At 33.6% G+C, this 17,721-nt stretch overlaps 2 protein-coding genes across 2 annotated transcripts in view; one reads left to right on the top strand and one right to left on the bottom strand.

Annotated features, from left to right (window-relative positions):
• Positions 1-15,275, bottom strand: part of LOC129946601 (tRNA methyltransferase 10 homolog A) — a 34,332-nt gene extending 19,057 nt beyond the window's left edge. Inside the window, exon 1 of the mRNA XM_056056850.1 lies at positions 15,154-15,275. The gene's annotated coding sequence lies outside the window, so the exon portion shown is untranslated. The remainder of the gene's footprint in view (positions 1-15,153) is intronic.
• LOC129946602 (golgin subfamily B member 1) overlaps positions 1-17,721 on the top strand; it is a 34,325-nt gene that overhangs the window by 13,698 nt on the left and 2,906 nt on the right. Inside the window, exons 7-12 of the mRNA XM_056056851.1 lie at positions 97-186; positions 396-5,705; positions 13,659-13,754; positions 13,826-14,124; positions 14,201-14,300; positions 14,742-15,005. Of these exons, the coding sequence (XP_055912826.1) occupies positions 97-186; positions 396-5,705; positions 13,659-13,754; positions 13,826-14,124; positions 14,201-14,300; positions 14,742-15,005 (6,159 nt within the window). The remainder of the gene's footprint in view (positions 1-96; positions 187-395; positions 5,706-13,658; positions 13,755-13,825; positions 14,125-14,200; positions 14,301-14,741; positions 15,006-17,721) is intronic.

The following is a 17,721-nucleotide window of genomic DNA, read 5'->3' as shown; positions in this document are numbered from 1 at the left end:
TTCATACCAGTTGATAAAATGTCGTTTAAATTTTTGAAAAACTTTAAACTATTCTATCCATTCTTATATTGATTTTCTTCGTCTTAATATTTACAGTTAAATAATGCCGAAAAACAAATTAAACAACTCCAGAACAATATTATCGAATTGGCTGAGAAAGTAGATGATCTCTCAATAGAACTTGAGGTAAGCACAAGGATAATTTTTGAAACAAAAACAATTTTCATGTTTTTTATTTTTGTATGTTGTCATTGTTTCTGTTTTTAATTCTGTGTCTATCCTTTTCCCATAATCCCAATTTATCCTTTGTCATTTCATAACATTCGAACAATCGAACCATTATTCACATAATGTACAAATTCATATTTCGCATCTCTGGCCACCATCAATCTCAGGAAAAAGAATCAAAAATCCAAAATCTATCGTATTTAAATAATGAATTGGAACAGAACATCAATGAAATACGCTCGTCTACAGTAAATTCTCGTCCAGATCTAAATATGTCATCTGAATTTCTAGACTTGTCACGGGCTACAAATAGCTCTGGTAGCTTAAACAGTCCCGAGAACCTTGGCTTAGTTGTTGATATAAAATTGCGTGAAAAAGAACATGAAAATGAAAGACTTCTGGAGGAAATTTCATCAATTCGCAATGACAATGCAAAATTATCCAAAGCTATGCGTGAACTAACCGAAAGATATTCAAAGATCTTTGATGTTTGCTTTGACAATTTAATAACCCACGATGATGATGATGATGGTGAAGATGGAGGGGAGAGCTGTAAAAATCCTGGGAATTATTTTATAATATTTTCAAATTGTATGGAAAGTTTCGCGAGAAGTTTTGACAAGATCAAAGTTGAATTGCGGCAGATCGAAGAACAGAACCTCAAACAGGCATCAAAACTTGAGGAAATGCAGAATCAGAATACTGAGCATTTGCAAGAAATTAAAGACTTGCTTAGTGCCAATAATTTGCTGCAGACGACTAAATCAAGTCTTGAGAAAACAATGGTCGAACTCGAAAACAAACTTGAAAATTGCTTAAAGGAGAGATCTGAGGAAGCAAACAATGTGAAGAACCTTCAAAAGGAACTGGCAAGTCTTAGAACTGAGAAACTTGAGTCAGAGCAAAGTTTTCAGCAGCAAATAGAAAAACTTAATTCGTCTTTAGAGACAAAAGATATGCTTCTAGAGAAACTGCAGTTGGAAAATGACGACAAAGTTGGGCTCCTCAATAAAAACCAACAGAAAATCGAAGAGTTTAACCAGGAAAAAATGTATTTCGAGACCAAAATATTCGACTTGGAAGTAAAAGAAAATCAATTGCTAGAGCAGTTGGAACATGAAAAATCTCGTCTAATCAAATTCGAGTGTGAGTTAGAAAAATCAAAAATTGACAGCAACACCGAGTCGGAAAGAAATAAGCAAGACAGAGTCATACTAGAGCAAAGAATTCAAACCTTAACCGATGATCAGAGTCTTAAAGCTGCGATTATCTCAAAACTTGAAGCTGACAAAGAATCTCTGACTAATTCAATGCAAAAAGAAATTCAAAGTCTTTCGAATGTCATATGTGACTATAAACAAAAATGCGACAGAGATTCAAGTCAGCTGACTGAAATAACCAAAAAGATGCTTCACACCGAAGCTGAACTTAGTTCAAGTCAACAGGAATTGCAAAAAGTCTCATCCCAACTTGAGATTTCAGAAACGGTCTTTAATAAAGCTACTTCATATATCCTGCAATGTGTAACAGACTTTGGACCTGAAGCTAATAACACAAATTGTGAATTGGTTTCTTGTAATTTTAATGATATTAAAGATTGTAAATTGAAGGAGCAAGCTAAGAGCCTTGTCGATGAATTCACAAGTATTAAGAATTCGTGGAAACAAGAAGTAGACAAAAATAGTTCTTTACGAAAAAAGTTGTCAGAACTCGAAAATACCACTGATAATCTTCAAAAAGAGAAGTTTTCATTGAAAGAGAGGGTTTCTCATTTAGAATCAAAGCTGAGCAAATCTGAGGCAAACCTGCGAAATCAAATTACAACTATGAATTCAACTATTGAAAAACTCGAATTAGAGGTTTTGAATAAAACTAATGATGAGGCGACGCTTTTGGAAAAACTCAAACAAGCTGATCAGTTTACTAATGACCTTAAAGAAAAAATTATAATACTAGAAACCGCTTCAAAGGCAGCAAACGAAAAAATGGAGAAGTACAGCCAAGAACTAGAAAACACCAAAGTTCAGTTGAGCTTTGAAATCGCCGACAAAATTAAAACAAAAGAAGAACTTGAAAAAACCACTGAAAATATCAACCAACTTCAATTGACGATCAGTTCGTTGGAGACTCAATTAGAACAAATGAAAAATGATGCTTCTAGGGCCTCTGAAGAGCTTCGTCAAGAATTGAATAAAGAAACCACTGAAAAGCAGCAAGTTCAGAAAGAACTTCAAGAGGTACGTCTTCAATGTGAAAATCTAGCCACAGAAAAAGTGAAACTGGCAGAAAACTTAAAAGATATCAAATTGCAAACCACTCAAAATATCAACCAGCTTGAGTCGACGATAAATTGCTTGGAGGCGCAATTAGAACGAATGAAAAATGATTCTTCTAAAACCTCTGAAGAACTTAGTAAAGAATTGGAGCAAAGCAAGAAGCAATTGAATAACGAAGCTGCAGAAAAGATTAAATTGGCAGAAAACTTGGAAGATATCAAATTGCAAACGTCTGAAAATATCAAACAGCTTGAAGCGACCATAAGTTCCTTGGAAGCTCAATTAGAACGAGTCAAAAATGATGCTTCAAAGGCCTCTGAAGAACTTAGTCAAGAATTGGAGAAAACTAGAATTGATTTGAATAATGAAGCTACTGAAAAGCAACGATTGAGGGAAGAACTCCACCAAGTACGTCTGCAATGTGAAAATATACTCACAGAAAAGAATAAATTAGCAGAAAACATGAAGACAAAGGAAGCTGAAAAACTGCGATTGCAAAAGTTACAATTTGAAGCTACCCAAAAGCAGCAAGCAGAACTTCATAGTATAACAGTCCAGCTCGAAAAAGAAATTGATAAAGCTAAGAACTTAGTCGATGATCTCGCTCAGACCAGAATTCAGTTGCAAAATGAAGTTAAAACCAAACACCAACTCGAGAAAGATCTCGAAGAAACAAAGAACCGTGTAGAAAATGAGGTTTCAACAAAACTCGAAAAAGTCCAACTTGAATTACGGAATGAAGTTCAAAAGAAAACGAAAATAACCGAAGATTTCGAGAGCATAAAACTTCGATTGGAAAGTGAAGTGACAGAAAAAATGCAAATTCAAGAAAATCTCCAAGAAACTAAGTCGCAGTTGGAGAAAAAACTTCTAGAGATTCAAGAATTGACAGAAGAATGTGAAAACATCAAGTTGCAGTTGGAAGAAAAACATTCAGAAAATCAAAAACTTACAGAAGAACATGAAAGCCTCAAGTTGCAGTTGGAAAGAAAACTTGCAGAAAATCAAGAACTGACAGAAGAATGTGAAACTATCAAATCGCAGTTAGAGAGTAAACTTATGGAGAATCAAAAGCTGATAGAAGAGAGCATTAAGTTGCAGTTGGAAAGCAAATTAACTGACACAAGCAAAGCTAAGGAAGATCTTGAAATAGCTAACGAGGAACTAAATGTTCTCCGTTTGAAAGTCAATGAATTGGAGAATAAATTACAAGAAAATCTCAAACTTCAATTGGAAAATGAAACCCAAATTAAAGACAAGCTTGAAAAGGCAAACAACGAACTTACGAAGCTTCAGGCTACTATCGTTACCTTGGAAGCTCAAAATGAGGCAATTAAACAAAAATCTGAAGACTACCATACAAAATTGGAAGACACCAAACAAGAACTTAAAAAAGAGGCTACAGCTTTTGAAAATGCGAATAAACAGTTGAACAAACTCAAACATGAGAAATCAATTCTTCAGAATGAGTATCAAGTTCTAATCACAGAAGCTGAACAATCAAGAATAAAAGTTAAACGATTGGAAAACGAAGAAATTCGTCTTCTAGAGGAACTACAAACACTCAAAACCACAAGTGAATCAGAAATAAAAAAGTGCAATAAAGAAGCCTCCGAACAGAAAGAAAATGTTTCTCGCTTAATACAAGAAATAGCATCAATTCGCAAGGAGAAAGAACAAGCTGAGGACGAGAAGAAAATCATGTCGAAACGCTTGGAAAGCTTGCTCAACGACCAGAAATTAACCGAAACAAACCAAAGGTCGATTGAGGAAAGATTGCAAGTAGCCGAGAAGGAAATTCTTGTCAAAATAAATCTCCTGAAAACCGAACAACTCAAATGTCAAGATTTGGAAAATCAAATTAAGAAATCACAACTCGAAAATGCAAAGCTTCGAGAAACTTGCGAAAGCAATATGAAGCGTATTGAAAAACAAGCTCTAAAATTGGGTGATTGTCAAGCAAATAGTCAGAAATTTAAAAAAGAAGCCGAAGCTTCTCAAAGTAGCTTAGAGAATCTCAAATCCTCAACAGAAATAACACAGCGTGAGAATAGCAGACTTGTTCAGGAGAATAAATCACTCAAAGAAAAATGTACAAAATCCGAAAAGGCCAAAGATCAACTTGAATCGATGACACAAACACTCCAGAGGGAAATTGAGAAACTCACTGAACAGAAGAAAACCCTAGAAACCTCTGAAAATAATTTAAAAGCATCGAATAGTACTTTGGAGAAAATCAAACACAATTTGGAGGAAAAAGTGCGAAAGTTGGCAAAATCATTGGGTGACTTAAATGTGGCTGTAAGTAGACTCGAGCAAGATAAGGTTCAGTTGAATCTGGAAGTTGGTGGTTTGAATAAACAACTGCAGGAGTATAAAACACTGCTCGCCATGAAAGTATCGGAAATCGAGGCTCTTACATCGAATCTCATCGATGCAAAGAACACTTATTCGCAGCTACTCGAGTTGAATGAGAAACATCAAGTCACAGCTAAAGAAATCGACGAGGAGAATTCCCGTTTGAATGATCAACTTTCAAAACTAACGCTTCGCCTACAAATCAACCAAGAAGACCACACATCCACCAAGACCGAATTAGAAGACCTAAGATCGGATATACAATTCTCCAAATTAGAAAGAGATGCAATTGAAAAAGACCATCGAGCCGCTGTTGAACGATTAATGGGCATTGAGGAACTTGTTCAAGAGCGACGGTCATCCGAAGTTGAGTTTGCTAACACGATAAAATCATTAGAGGCACAAATTTCCAAACTTTCCACTGATAATTTAAATCTGGAAGAACTGCGAAACAAGTATAAGCTAGAAATCGACCAGTTAAATAATGAAATTGCTATTCTTCGAGCAAAACTTGAGAAAAGCCAGGAGATGCGCCAAGAACAAAGTTCAACCGAAATCAATAGAACAAAATCTTTAGAATCGCAAATTTCAAAACTATCAATTGATATTTGTAATTTGGAAGAACTGCGAAGTAAAGATAAACTTATGATCGATCAATTGAATGAAGACATCAAGATTTTCACGGCTAAGCTGCTAAAAAGTCGGGGAGTCTGTGAGGAAAATGAGAAGAAATGGGCTGACGAAAGGGATGTGCTATTGGCTGAGGTGAGAGAGAGCGAGCAGCGTATTAAGGATACACGCTTGGAACTCGAAGGCAAATTGGAGAAAATGAAAAATAAAATGGTGAGTTTTTGATTTTCTATTTTTTTTAAATGGTATTTTTGTTAATAAATTTGTTTTGTTCATAAAATTTACAAAAACACACACAATTTCATTAAAAGGGCATCACATTTATAATTTTATTTTTATATTATACACATCTTTATTAATTTTTTGTTTTTAAATTTTGTTGATTGTTTTAAAATTAATGACCTAGTTTATTAATGCATGTTGTTGATAGTTTTAGTGATATATTTGTTGTCCTCTGGTAGATAATATTATTGGATACTATGTAAATTATGGACATTGTAGTTTACATCTAGAATAAAATATTGCAAATCCAAAATATTTCCTTTTGCAAACGTACTAATTGCCTACATTGCGAATGAAACATTTTTATCACCTTTTCCATGAGTCAAATAATGCTAGATGCGTCGATTAAAAAGTCGTGTTCTGCAAATTATTTTAGAGTCCAGAAGTGTTGAAAAAGAAAATGGAAACCCAAGTTCCAAGTTCTCTGTACTCCTATAACATAACCGAAGTAAATATTTCATTATGATCAACTTTCTTTCTATACAATAAGAATTTTAAATAATTCCAAGTCTTTTTGGCCAGTCGAAGCAGTCAAGGCTGTTTATTTCGCTACATCATTTTCTGATACTGAACCTACAATTTTGAGACGAACTATCGGGCCCTAATATTCACATCCTGGTTTTATTACTATTCAATGCCATTGAGTTAAATGAATTGGCTGACGAAATTGCGTGACAAGAATGGGAACATCATAAACCACTTGCGGATGGCTAAAGAGGGCAAAATATACCAAATTTTTCTTACACAAATTCAGTTCTTATGATATTTTAAGCACACATAGGCACAGTTTAGCCAGGATCACTGCAGTATCAACCAGACACTGCCCTGTAGTGGAGCAAAGTTTTTCTTTCCTCAAAGTTACTAGCGCCGTAGTTCACTTCCTGTAATGTGCTACCTTGGGCACTTGCCTTGATTTTAATGAGCTCCCGGCAATGAAAATCACATAACTTATATCCTTTCTGGGACGAAATTACTCTTCCTTCAGACCTTTAGATTAGATTAGATTAGATTAGATTAAGATTCATTTATTTAACACAGTTTTGACATTTTGTTTTGTTACAATTTTTAAATGAATGAAATGACAATGGCGAAATTTGCCGTCTGTCGGAGGGACCTATATAATAGTATCTACTAAGTTCATATATGTAACTTAAATATTCTACATAAATTCCGTAATAATTAGTCTTCTATAATTTAGAGCTTCATTGCAGTATTTATATATTGCTTCCCAATTCGGTCCATTAAGTAGTTCCTTGAGTTTCTCTAGGGTTAAATATGGTTTTTGGAAATACTGCATCCTCCAGTTTCTCAATATTGGACAAATACCCATGAAATGAAACGTGTCTTCTCTAGCATGTTGATTACATAGTGTGCAGTAATTGGTTTCGCTATTGTTAAAAGACGTTCCATTCAAGTTGAGGAGTTCCCCTCTTCTCTAAACAACAACGATATTTTTCTGCAGCTATTCGAGTCTTTGAAATAATTATTTTCGTTGAGGTTATGGACTAGAGTTGGGTATATGAGTCGGTTTTCTGATTCTAGTGCTTTTTTCGTGTAGTTTTCTCTGTGTTATATCTAATTCTCTTATTATAGCATACATTTGATTTCTGAGTTCTAATGGTCTTTCAATGTTTACATCCAACGATGAGTCGACTGATTCAGCTAGTTCTTTCCATTTTTGTATAAAGGGATGATTCCTTCTGATAGCATACAATCCTAGAACGTGTTGCAGCCTTTCTTGACTATACGTCGAGATAACTTTTATGATGTAGTCAAAATGTAGTTTCAGAGTGAATATATAAAGAGTGGCTAGTCCCGTTTCGAGATGAAGCATATAATTTGGAGTATTTTTAGGAAGCTGAAATACTTTTTTGATGAAGAATCTTTGTAGTTTTTCGACTTCCTCGAATTCTTGAAAGCCCCACACCTGAGCTCCATAGCACATCATTGAACGTAGAACCCCTTCATATACCTTGTATTTAGCTGAATTCGGTACCTCTTTCTTTCTCAATAGGAGATTCCAACTAATATTAATGGCATTTTTCGTTGTGATAAGTTTTGAAGAGAGATGTTGTTTCATATTGAAGGTTGGAGTTACATCGATTCCAAGGTACTTGTAGGTTTTGACTACTTCAATATTCTCTCTACCGCAATACCATTTCTCTCTTTGTGAGCATCGTCCTCTCGAACAGCCTGCTACCATAATTTTAGATTTATCAAGGTTGATGATAAGGTTCCAGGAATTACTATATTCGTTTAGCTTATTAATCATCAGCTGTAAACTTTCAGGTGATTCAGCTTCGGCAGGTAAACAGGATGTTACATCGTCTATGAAAAGGACAAACAGCATGGCACTTAGTAAACATCCTTGTTTTAAACCAGTTTTGGTTTCAAACCATTCCGATGCTTTTGTTCCATCCCATACTGCTGATTTTGATCCGTTGTACAGTTCCTTTATTATCCTTAGCATTTTTGTCGACATTCCCAGTTGATTTAATTTAAAATATAGCGCTTTTCTATCTATAGTGTCGAAGGCTGCCTTGAAGTCTACAAAGGAAATATATAATTTACGTTGACGGAGTTGGAAATCCTGGATAATTGTATTAATCACAAAGATATTATCAGTAGTCGAAAAACCAGAGCGGAAACCTGATTGATATACACTGAGATGTCTTCAGACCTTTATATCCTATTTATTTTATTCGTAAGTTTAATAATTTTGGTCAAGTAGCAAAGGTTGCTTGTAATTGCTATCTCTTTGCACCTCACCCATCAATGTCATTCCCTTTAAAAGAGTCTGGTCAGAAATCCAATAAGTAAGCCTTGGTTAGATTCAATATTATGTGTAGGGGCTCCGTAAATTAGTTTAGTTCAGAATAAAACCTAAAAGATCACAAATAAAGCAGTCATCATGATCGAGTTGACAATCGTAAAACATTTAACTCTAGCTAATTTGTTCGTACATAGCCCGCTGACTAAAATCAAACTAAATTTAAACAAGATCTGCAACGGTCATATTCGACGAATCAGACGAATTTTTGCATGACCAAAATTTACGGCAAAAATACTATAATGTCTTCTTTTGCATGAAACCCACTTCAATCACACTCCTTTTGTAAGCTCAATTTGATCACAGATTACTGTTAAATCTACGCTGCCAGAGGATGACCCTTCCGGTACTTGAGAGAAGAGTAAACCATTTTAGGAAATGAATTTTCACTCTAAGAGATTTTGATATTTAAAAATTCGTTGGCTTTCTATTGTTCTGAAATTGCAAACGTTGGCACCATCACTGTCCCACCAGCTTGTTCCTAAAACAAATCCGAATCACTTTATTGCACTTACGTCTCTTCTTTCCAATGTCATGGAAAAGATAATCTTTTAGCTTGAGAAACATCTTGAAGATCGAAAGCTTTATAATTACCACCAAAAGGGCTTTCGAAGCAATAGGTCCACTGGTAATTTCATCGTTTATCTTACCAAACAATAGAATAAATCTTTATATCCTTTCGTTGTGAAAGTATGTTTGGCATCATGATATCTTATCGATAAATCGTATCGTATCGATTATTCTCCTGTTCTGAAATCTGCAATTCTATCGTGTCTCCTGTCGCATAAGCTTAGGCTTTCAAGTTGTTAAATGAACTTGTTTTAAATAAAAATAATAAAGTCTGGATGATAGCCCTTTTAATTTTTAATAGAGTTAAGTTTAAAGTACGATAAACCCGAAAAATATTTTCTTTTACAGAACTTCCTTGACTGCATACTCGTATATATATTGGACAGAGTACTGTCCCTTAGAGGCTTTATTGTTGTTGGTTCTGATGATTGTTTGTGAGTCAAATTTAAGGACATATCACTGGTCGGCAAAATAAAGTGTTTTTTTTCTGTCCCACAAACAAAAAAATACTTTTAAAGGTTTAAATTTGCTGAATTCAAATCTCGTCTTATAATTTCTCTATCACATGAGGTTTATAAAATATGCATTTTTTTAAATTTTAGACATTTTAATTTTTTTAATTTATTTTAAGTATCTTACTTAATTTCATGAGATCCTCATTATGTATGACATACAATTACTCTCAAAATTGAGCGTATACCAGTAAAAAAAACTGTTTTGCTGTTTTAAATTATTAAAATGTTATGTTTTTGGTATTTTGTTTTAAATGTTCTTTTATTTAATATTTCATGTTTAACAAACAAGAGGAAAAACAAAAAAAAAAACAATTAATAAAAAATAAAAAAAACGAAAAAATCATCAAATGCATGGCACAAAATTAAGCATACGCTTGGAATTCAAAGCATACAAAAATGTTAATCAGTGGTCAAACTTAAATTTTCATATTTTGTAGGGCCACCTTTAGCCGTAATCACAGCTTATAGTCGCCGCGGCATTGATTCAACAATTTTTAAGTAAAAGACGGGGGTATATTGTCCCAAAATGCCGTGATCTTCGCTTTCAATTGACTTTTGTTGGTTGGGTTGCAATTCTGCAACCTTCGCTTTATTTTTTCCCACAAATTCTCGACGGGATTTAGGTCTTGAGCTGGTTTCTGGAATTATACAGCAACCATTCCATTGGTTATCTCGTTGGAAGTGAATGGTTGCTGATAAATTCAGTTTTTCTGCAGACTGTCAAATATTTCTTTTAAGAACGTTCAAAAATGTCCACTTGGCTATGATTTCCTCCCCCATGCTTAACAGGGACAAGCAAATTCTCTGTCTTGAACTGAGTATTGGGACTTCTCCAAACAATTTGCTTTACGTCAGACCGAAATAAGTCAATTTTAGTCTCGTCCGAGAACAAAACATCAAAACTTTGGGATTTGTTGAGGTGCTTTTTAGCGAACTCAAGACCATTTTCCTTACTAATTTTGAAAATAAGAGGTTTTCTCCGAGCAACTCTGCCGTTAAAATCATTCTTCAAAAGAACGCGACGAATAGTTTCGGTTGAAACTGGTCTTTAAAAAAGTGTCGCCATTTTTGTTGGTGTTTTTAACTTTGAATTTTCTTAAAATTACTAATTTGTCTTGCTGAGAAAAGATTTTATTGTCCTCTTTCAGGTTTATTTAGGGTCATACCTTTATACCGATATTTGTAAAGTATTTTTTAGACCTTTAAATGTGTTCGGCCTACGATTTCGACAATTTCTCGTAAAGATTTATTGTTTAATTGTAGTTTTAAAATTAATTGTCTTGTAGCAATGTCGGTTTCTTATCTTTTCTCTGCCATTCCCACAAAAAATGAGCAAGTAAATATTGAAGCGAATATTTTTTCTGCGGCGAACATTGGTTTCAAATTCAATTTAAAAAACAAGTAAATATAGCAGTACATTTTTTGAAAACTTGATTTAAGAAGCCATAAATACAAAGTGTACGCTTAATTTTGTGCGATGAAATGTTGAGATAATGAAGTTTTTTTTTAAATATAACCTTTTGTTTATTGTTTAAGTAATGTTTTTTATATATTCGTAAGAAAAAAAATAGAAATTAAAAAGAATTTTCCAAAAACATTGCATCTTAAATATGAAAAGTAACAAATAACTAACTCTTAATTAAGTGTACGCTCAATTTTGGGAGCAACTGTACATAAAAGTTTTTTGAAACCTTGAATTTATTGCTTTCATGATTTTTAAAAATAGGTTTTGAAGTAAATTTTTAGTCCAGATTTCTAATCCGAACTCCGATTTTAACTCCTTCTAAAATCACAAAAAGTACCCGTTTTCAGCATTCAACAAAAACTTGATGTGTGGATAGCCTTGTTTAAAAGTCGGGCTCGCTACAAAAATTATTGTAAAATCGTTTTGCATTTTTTTGTATTTAAAAACCGTTTTAGTAAAAATAGTTGAGTATTTTTTAAAAGATTTATGCAAAATTAAATTGAGTGTCGCTACAGTCCGTTTGAGAACTAGAGCCTAGTGACTGACAACTCTCAACCATTCCTGTGTGCGAGTAATTTCAGGGATGGAGGGGACCTACAGTTTCCATGCCGAATCCGAACGGCTAATTTGAGAAAGCACTTTTCATGACAAGAATTACTCTTGGAGAATTTGTCAATTCCTCGCAAGAGACAGTACCCGTGAAAAAACTTTAGGTGGCATAGGCAGGGATCGATCCCAAGACCTTTCGCATGGTAGTCCATCGCACTAACCATTTATGCAAGATGGATTTAAACTTAACAATTTATGAAGAATTTTCAAAAATTATATCAAATATTTAAAATTAATTTTAAAAATAAGTTTTATAGATTGAGAAAAAATTAACGAACTTTACTGAAAACAAAAAAATACATACTTCATAAATTAAAAAAGCTTCTATAATCCATATCTTAATCTAAGTGCATACAAAAACTAATAAGTTATTTTCTAGAAACATTGAAATTTACATGAATTTAAATTGTAAGTCGAAAAGATCATATTGATCAGGTTTATTAAAATTAAAAATTAAAATTACACTTAATTTATATTTATACTCAAAATCCTTCCTTAAAAACCAGATCTGATCCAGGTTGGTTTAAAATGGCTGTACGTGTTGGAGTAGGAGACACTTAGGTTAGTTTAATGGCCCATTGTGATACCACAAGAATCTTGAGGAAGAAATTCTAAATTCAATGAAACGTGAAACATTGATTATGTAAATATGATTGAGATCGTTTAGATCGTTACAAAAGAATTCTCCTATAGCAGATTTGTACAGAAAGGAAAACGAGGTAGAACGGGTTGTACTGTAATATTTCTGGCGAGTTCATCTGTCTTAGAATTTCCTTTAATGTCTCCATGGTCAGGCACCCAGCAAGGATGATTAATAAATTGTTGTGACATTTCTATTAAAGATGATAGAGAGATATCGACTATTTGTAGAGATAGAGTCCTGAGATCTGATTGTGGCCTGACTACATGAGAAAATACGTTCTCTTTTATCGCCAAAAGTTCCGCCTGGAACACTTTGTAATGATTGGGAAGGCTTTAATGGAGATTTCAGTCGTTCATATTTCAAACTTCCACAAACCCCTTCATTTGTTTTTCATCCATCTGTGTAAAAGTGGTATTCTAGGAATGCCCTATCTGGAAGTTTCTATCGAATTGCAATTGGAGGATGGTGTGCACTCTGTGTGCTTTAGAATTGATTCTTAGTAGTTAGAATTACGGATTGACCAATGTTGGTGTTAACCCACTGCAAATAATCTTTGAGGCGAATATCAGAGCTTGCAGCTATTTGTTTGCTAAGTATATCAAAAAGTGTTAGGAAGAGTAGGGTGTCCAGTGCCGCAGATAGGGTCGTGCGAAACATTCAGCTTATACATAGATCCAGGTAATTATTAACAATATTTAAATCGCATGCAAAAATTTCCTTATAATTCGAAATTTCAATTTAAGATAAAATAAACCTAAAAATCAAAGATGTACTTTGTAATTTTGTATTTTTATCTTCTTATCTTTTTTCTCTTCTCAAATTGTAGTTTTTGCAACAAAACAAGAGTAGAAAATATCATATGTTGGAAACTAGCAGACAAAAATGGTGGAAACATGGCCTAAAGTCCTGCTTCAAATATTTGATATTTATTGTCGTTTTTCAATTCCTCCTAATTATCATAGTTAAATACTTAATGCTAACAAATGATTTGCAATTAATTGTTAAAAGTAATATTCCCTCAATATTTTAGATTTTTTAAATTATTTTATTTAATTTTTGTTGATAAAAAAAAACCGTATGAATGTTTGTACTTAATGTCAAGTATTTATTTATTATTATTATTATTATGATGTGATGTCCTGGGATGTGTAATATTTTAGTTTTCTCTTAGTATTTCTTACTAATAAAAACACAGATTATAATATTAAAATTTTTATTATTAAACAAAAACTACAACTACAACAAAAAATAGAAAACTTTATATAACGATGAAGTAACAAAAATGAAAAAGAAACAAGAACGTGAGACGGCTGTTTACAAAACCGAAATTGATCAATTAAAATCTAAGGTATGTGATTATTTTTTTAAGTTTGCATTTTCAATTTAATTAATTGTTGTTTAAATAAAAAAATAAAACAGAATGAAAAACACGAAGCCCACATTAAGAAGCTTTCGAGTCAGATCTTCCGATTGAACGAGAATCTCTTGGAATATCAAAAGGAAAACACGTTCCTAAAGACCAAAATCAATGACCTTGAGAACAAACCACGCCAGTTAAGTCGTGGTCGATCAACAAGCAGTGTATCGTCTGCTCCTTCTCATCAAGTTCTAAGCTCTAACTTGCGCATGGAAGACGAAGAGGGTGAAATCTTCAATAACACCTATTTGTCGGACTTGAAGGAGGGCAGGATGTCAGAATACTTCAATACCGAAATTTGGTAAGTAAAATAATAAACAATTGTTTTTAAATTTAAAATTAAAAAAAATAATGATTTTTATTTTTGATTCTTTCAGTGCACAAGAACTTCAATATAGAAATTCCCTTTTGCCTCCACATTTAAAAAGTACTTATTTTGCTCAATTTGATCATCAAATGGGGGAGGATGAAATTCGAGTAAGGGACATAACAAGTTTAAAAAGGACACCAGGCATTAAAACGATTCAGCAACAACACAATGAACAAATTAATGACAATTGAATCGCGATTCAGTAGAGTTTACATATTTAATTTTCTGTACGATATTCTTTTAGAATACAAAACGTGAAGCTTTTGTTTTGCTCTTTTTGATTAAAAATATTAATGAGTAATAATTAAATGTTAACATTTTTAATTTAAAATTTATATTTTTTTGCAATCGAAACAAAGAAGAAAATCATCCCTTTTAACGTTTTTGTGTGTCGTACAGTGTTTCAAGTGATAATTGTCTAAAATTTGTGTTATTCCTCTTTTGTTTTATTTGTGTGTCTCATTTTGTTTCTTTAAATAGATTAATTTCCTTTATATTTATTGTCTTGAGAGTGTAATTAAGATGTTATTTATTTTATTTTACTCCAGGAAACTCCCACATTGGATGACAGTTCAAGTACTTTATTAAACACAGGCCAAAGGAAAAAAGTCTCTGGTGCAACATCTTACAAACGCCCTGGACCACCAACTCCAAGTAAAAACGCTGGTCGTTTGTCTTTTGGTGGAATTGGAGAACTTAATCGGGAAATATTAAAAGAATCAATTGATGTTGCTAGTTGTTCATCGTCCTCATCGAAAACTCCTGCCAAATTTAAATTCTTCTGTTCAAAATTAAGCATGAAAGGAGATGAGGTAAGTTTATATGAAATTTTCTTTTTTGTAAATTATTTTCTTCAATTTTTGTAAACTTGTTTATTTTGTAAGTGAAAAAAATGAAATTAAGTAGCAAATAAGTGGAGAGTTATAATAATTTGTTGTAATATTTAGAAATTTTGTTAACCTGATCTTGTGTAACACTATGGACTATTCCCTTTTGAAAGTCGTGTATTGTCTTGGTGTATATTTTTGGCTGCAGTTTAGATCCTTGGGGTAGAGCGTCAGTTTCGAATAGCGTGTATGGATTCGTTACGCGCTTGAAAAAATACTCTCCGCTAGATAATTTCTAAGGATTATCAATAGTTGCGCTTTTACCCAGGTACGAGATAGCGTGAATAAGATAGGCGGTCGTAACGTGCGTAGCTTTGTTGGTGGTTAACAGCATTAGGTTAGTTTTGATTTGATGTACAACACTTGCTCCTGAATTCAAGTAATTGTTTTTCGACAGTACATTTACTATTTGGAATATAATACTTGGTGCAGTTGTTGATAAAAGTGAACCAAGGATTTCTGATAAGCGATAATTCGTCTACCGAAACGCGGACAAGACTGAAGAGTCTGAAACCTCATTCGAGGAAAATCACTCCTGTTCCGTTTCTTTTATTCCATAGGTCGTTGTTATACTGATGTAAGCTCTAATTTCAAGGGCTTAGTGTGATGGGGGTAGCTCTGAGTTCTATCTTCAGCAATCAATGGAGCACAAACCTCGATGATTTTCATTGCTTTAGTGTTGTCAACGATTATATTAATAATTTCTTGATTGTGCAATTGATCCCAAAAAACCTTTAACGAATACAGATTTATAGCATTATCTGCCAAGCTTGCTGCATACTTGCTTTATCTGGACCTACACGACGACGAAGTTATCTTCGTCCAATCGGTGGCGTCTTCAATACAAATGAATAACCATTTCATGTCGACGAGACTTTGACGCATATCATTTGTTTTTAGTTCTTGGTCTGCTTTAAGTTTGAGAGATGCTGTAGCTCGTAAAATTTCAATTGCGTCTTGCATGTCTTTTTCTGGGAAATAATAAGCTCAGTAATCACTCGTGTTCTTCACAATCAGAATGATTGACAACAGTTCCATCTAATAATTTCTGTCTTTGATTTCTCGTTCGAAAATTTGTATATCAAAAGAAATTTCATAACAAATACGTACAAAATGTTGTTGAAGATTAAAATATACAAAAACTTTCCTTTATTTTTTCGATTGACACCATAATAAGCCGATTAAATAAAAAAGCGTATTTCTATTGAACAACGGTTACGGTCACATTTAAGTGACTTATTAACCCAGGCCAAGAGAATTAATTTTCGCTTCTCAAACATGCCTGCCACCATCAGATGCCATTTGTTGTTTAAATTTGAAAGCTTTACTAAGCCTGGGGAAACTAAACACATGAGCCGCTAAGGGTTAAATATGATTTCTGGCTCGCGATGGGCTAGGAAGTAGTTGAATCTGGAGGTCTAATTTTCGTTGACGTTTGCCAACATTTGTGGTCGTGTATCGGTAAAAACTTGGCGATCGTTGTCCCCCAATTAGTCCAACGAATCGGGCTTATTGGCTTACGTAGACTAACGACTTCAAATATCCCCAAAGAAAATAGTCAAGTTACGTTGAATCTTCAAGTGAGGCCAATTCACGAGTCCGCATCGTTTTTAAACCAATTTCGTTACCAGTACAGAAAACAGTCAATTTTTGTGGATGCAATGGTACAGTTGAGGGTTATCAATACTCCAAATACGGAAAAAGTAACCTTCATCCCTAAACAAAATTGGATAATGAAAATTGGAATCAACGACTTGTTTTGGACCCATGATGATCCGAATTTACACCTTGGTAAGTGATCTTTTTTCTTCAATTCTGGAAATACCAAAACTATTTTCACCAGTGTCACATGGCAGCCAACTTAAAGTTCTATACCTCCTCTAATAAAACAACTTTATTATTTTTTGATATTATATTTGTTTGAGTTATTATAATAAACTAGCGTAACGTTAAGTTTGACGGGGTGATGTATCAGTAAAAACCGAAAAACATCTCAATCGGATCTCATTAAATCCATTATCCCTTCGAAAGTAGAAGGTTTGGGTAAGGTATAAGAAAGTTGATGAGGAATAAGGTTGAGGATTAAGGTTGTTGGAAATAAAATATTTTCCTAATATTTGTATTTTTCTTTCGGCTAGTCTTGGGCATTCGCAGAGAAAGTGACAGGTATCTTCCTCCGTCTCCTCGTCCTTACATCCTCTTCATAAATCAGATCTATTCGTGTGGGTTCCCAATGATAGGAAAAATAAATAAGGCCGGCCTAGTTGCAAAAGTTATTTCGTTTTACCATTGGAAATATTATGCCATAGATTCTTCAAAACGCAAGTTTTAACCACTTATTGTTTGCAATTTCAATTAAACTTTGGTGGAATAGCTTATTTACTTGTGTAGAATATGCATTTTTATTTTCGTCATTGTGGTAGTGCCGTGGTTTGAGGCAACAGAGGGGGTAACCATGTTTGCTTTTCTGAGTAAACAATAGACTCCCTGCTGCATTGCTTGTCTTTGTGACAGTGGCGGTTATGGCCTTGATAAATAAGTCTATGTTTTTGGTTTCTAAATTGTGTTATAAAAGGTCTTTAACGGCTTCAGAACGGCTTTAACAAGTACTTCAGCTTAAAAGACACTGCAGTAGTCCTGT

This window comes from Eupeodes corollae, chromosome 2 (genome assembly GCF_945859685.1).
Source record: "Eupeodes corollae chromosome 2, idEupCoro1.1, whole genome shotgun sequence".
Lineage (NCBI taxonomy): Eukaryota > Metazoa > Arthropoda > Insecta > Diptera > Syrphidae > Eupeodes > Eupeodes corollae.
The sequence above is the reverse complement of the archived record's forward strand: the minus strand, read 5'-3'. Positions and strand labels throughout refer to the sequence as shown.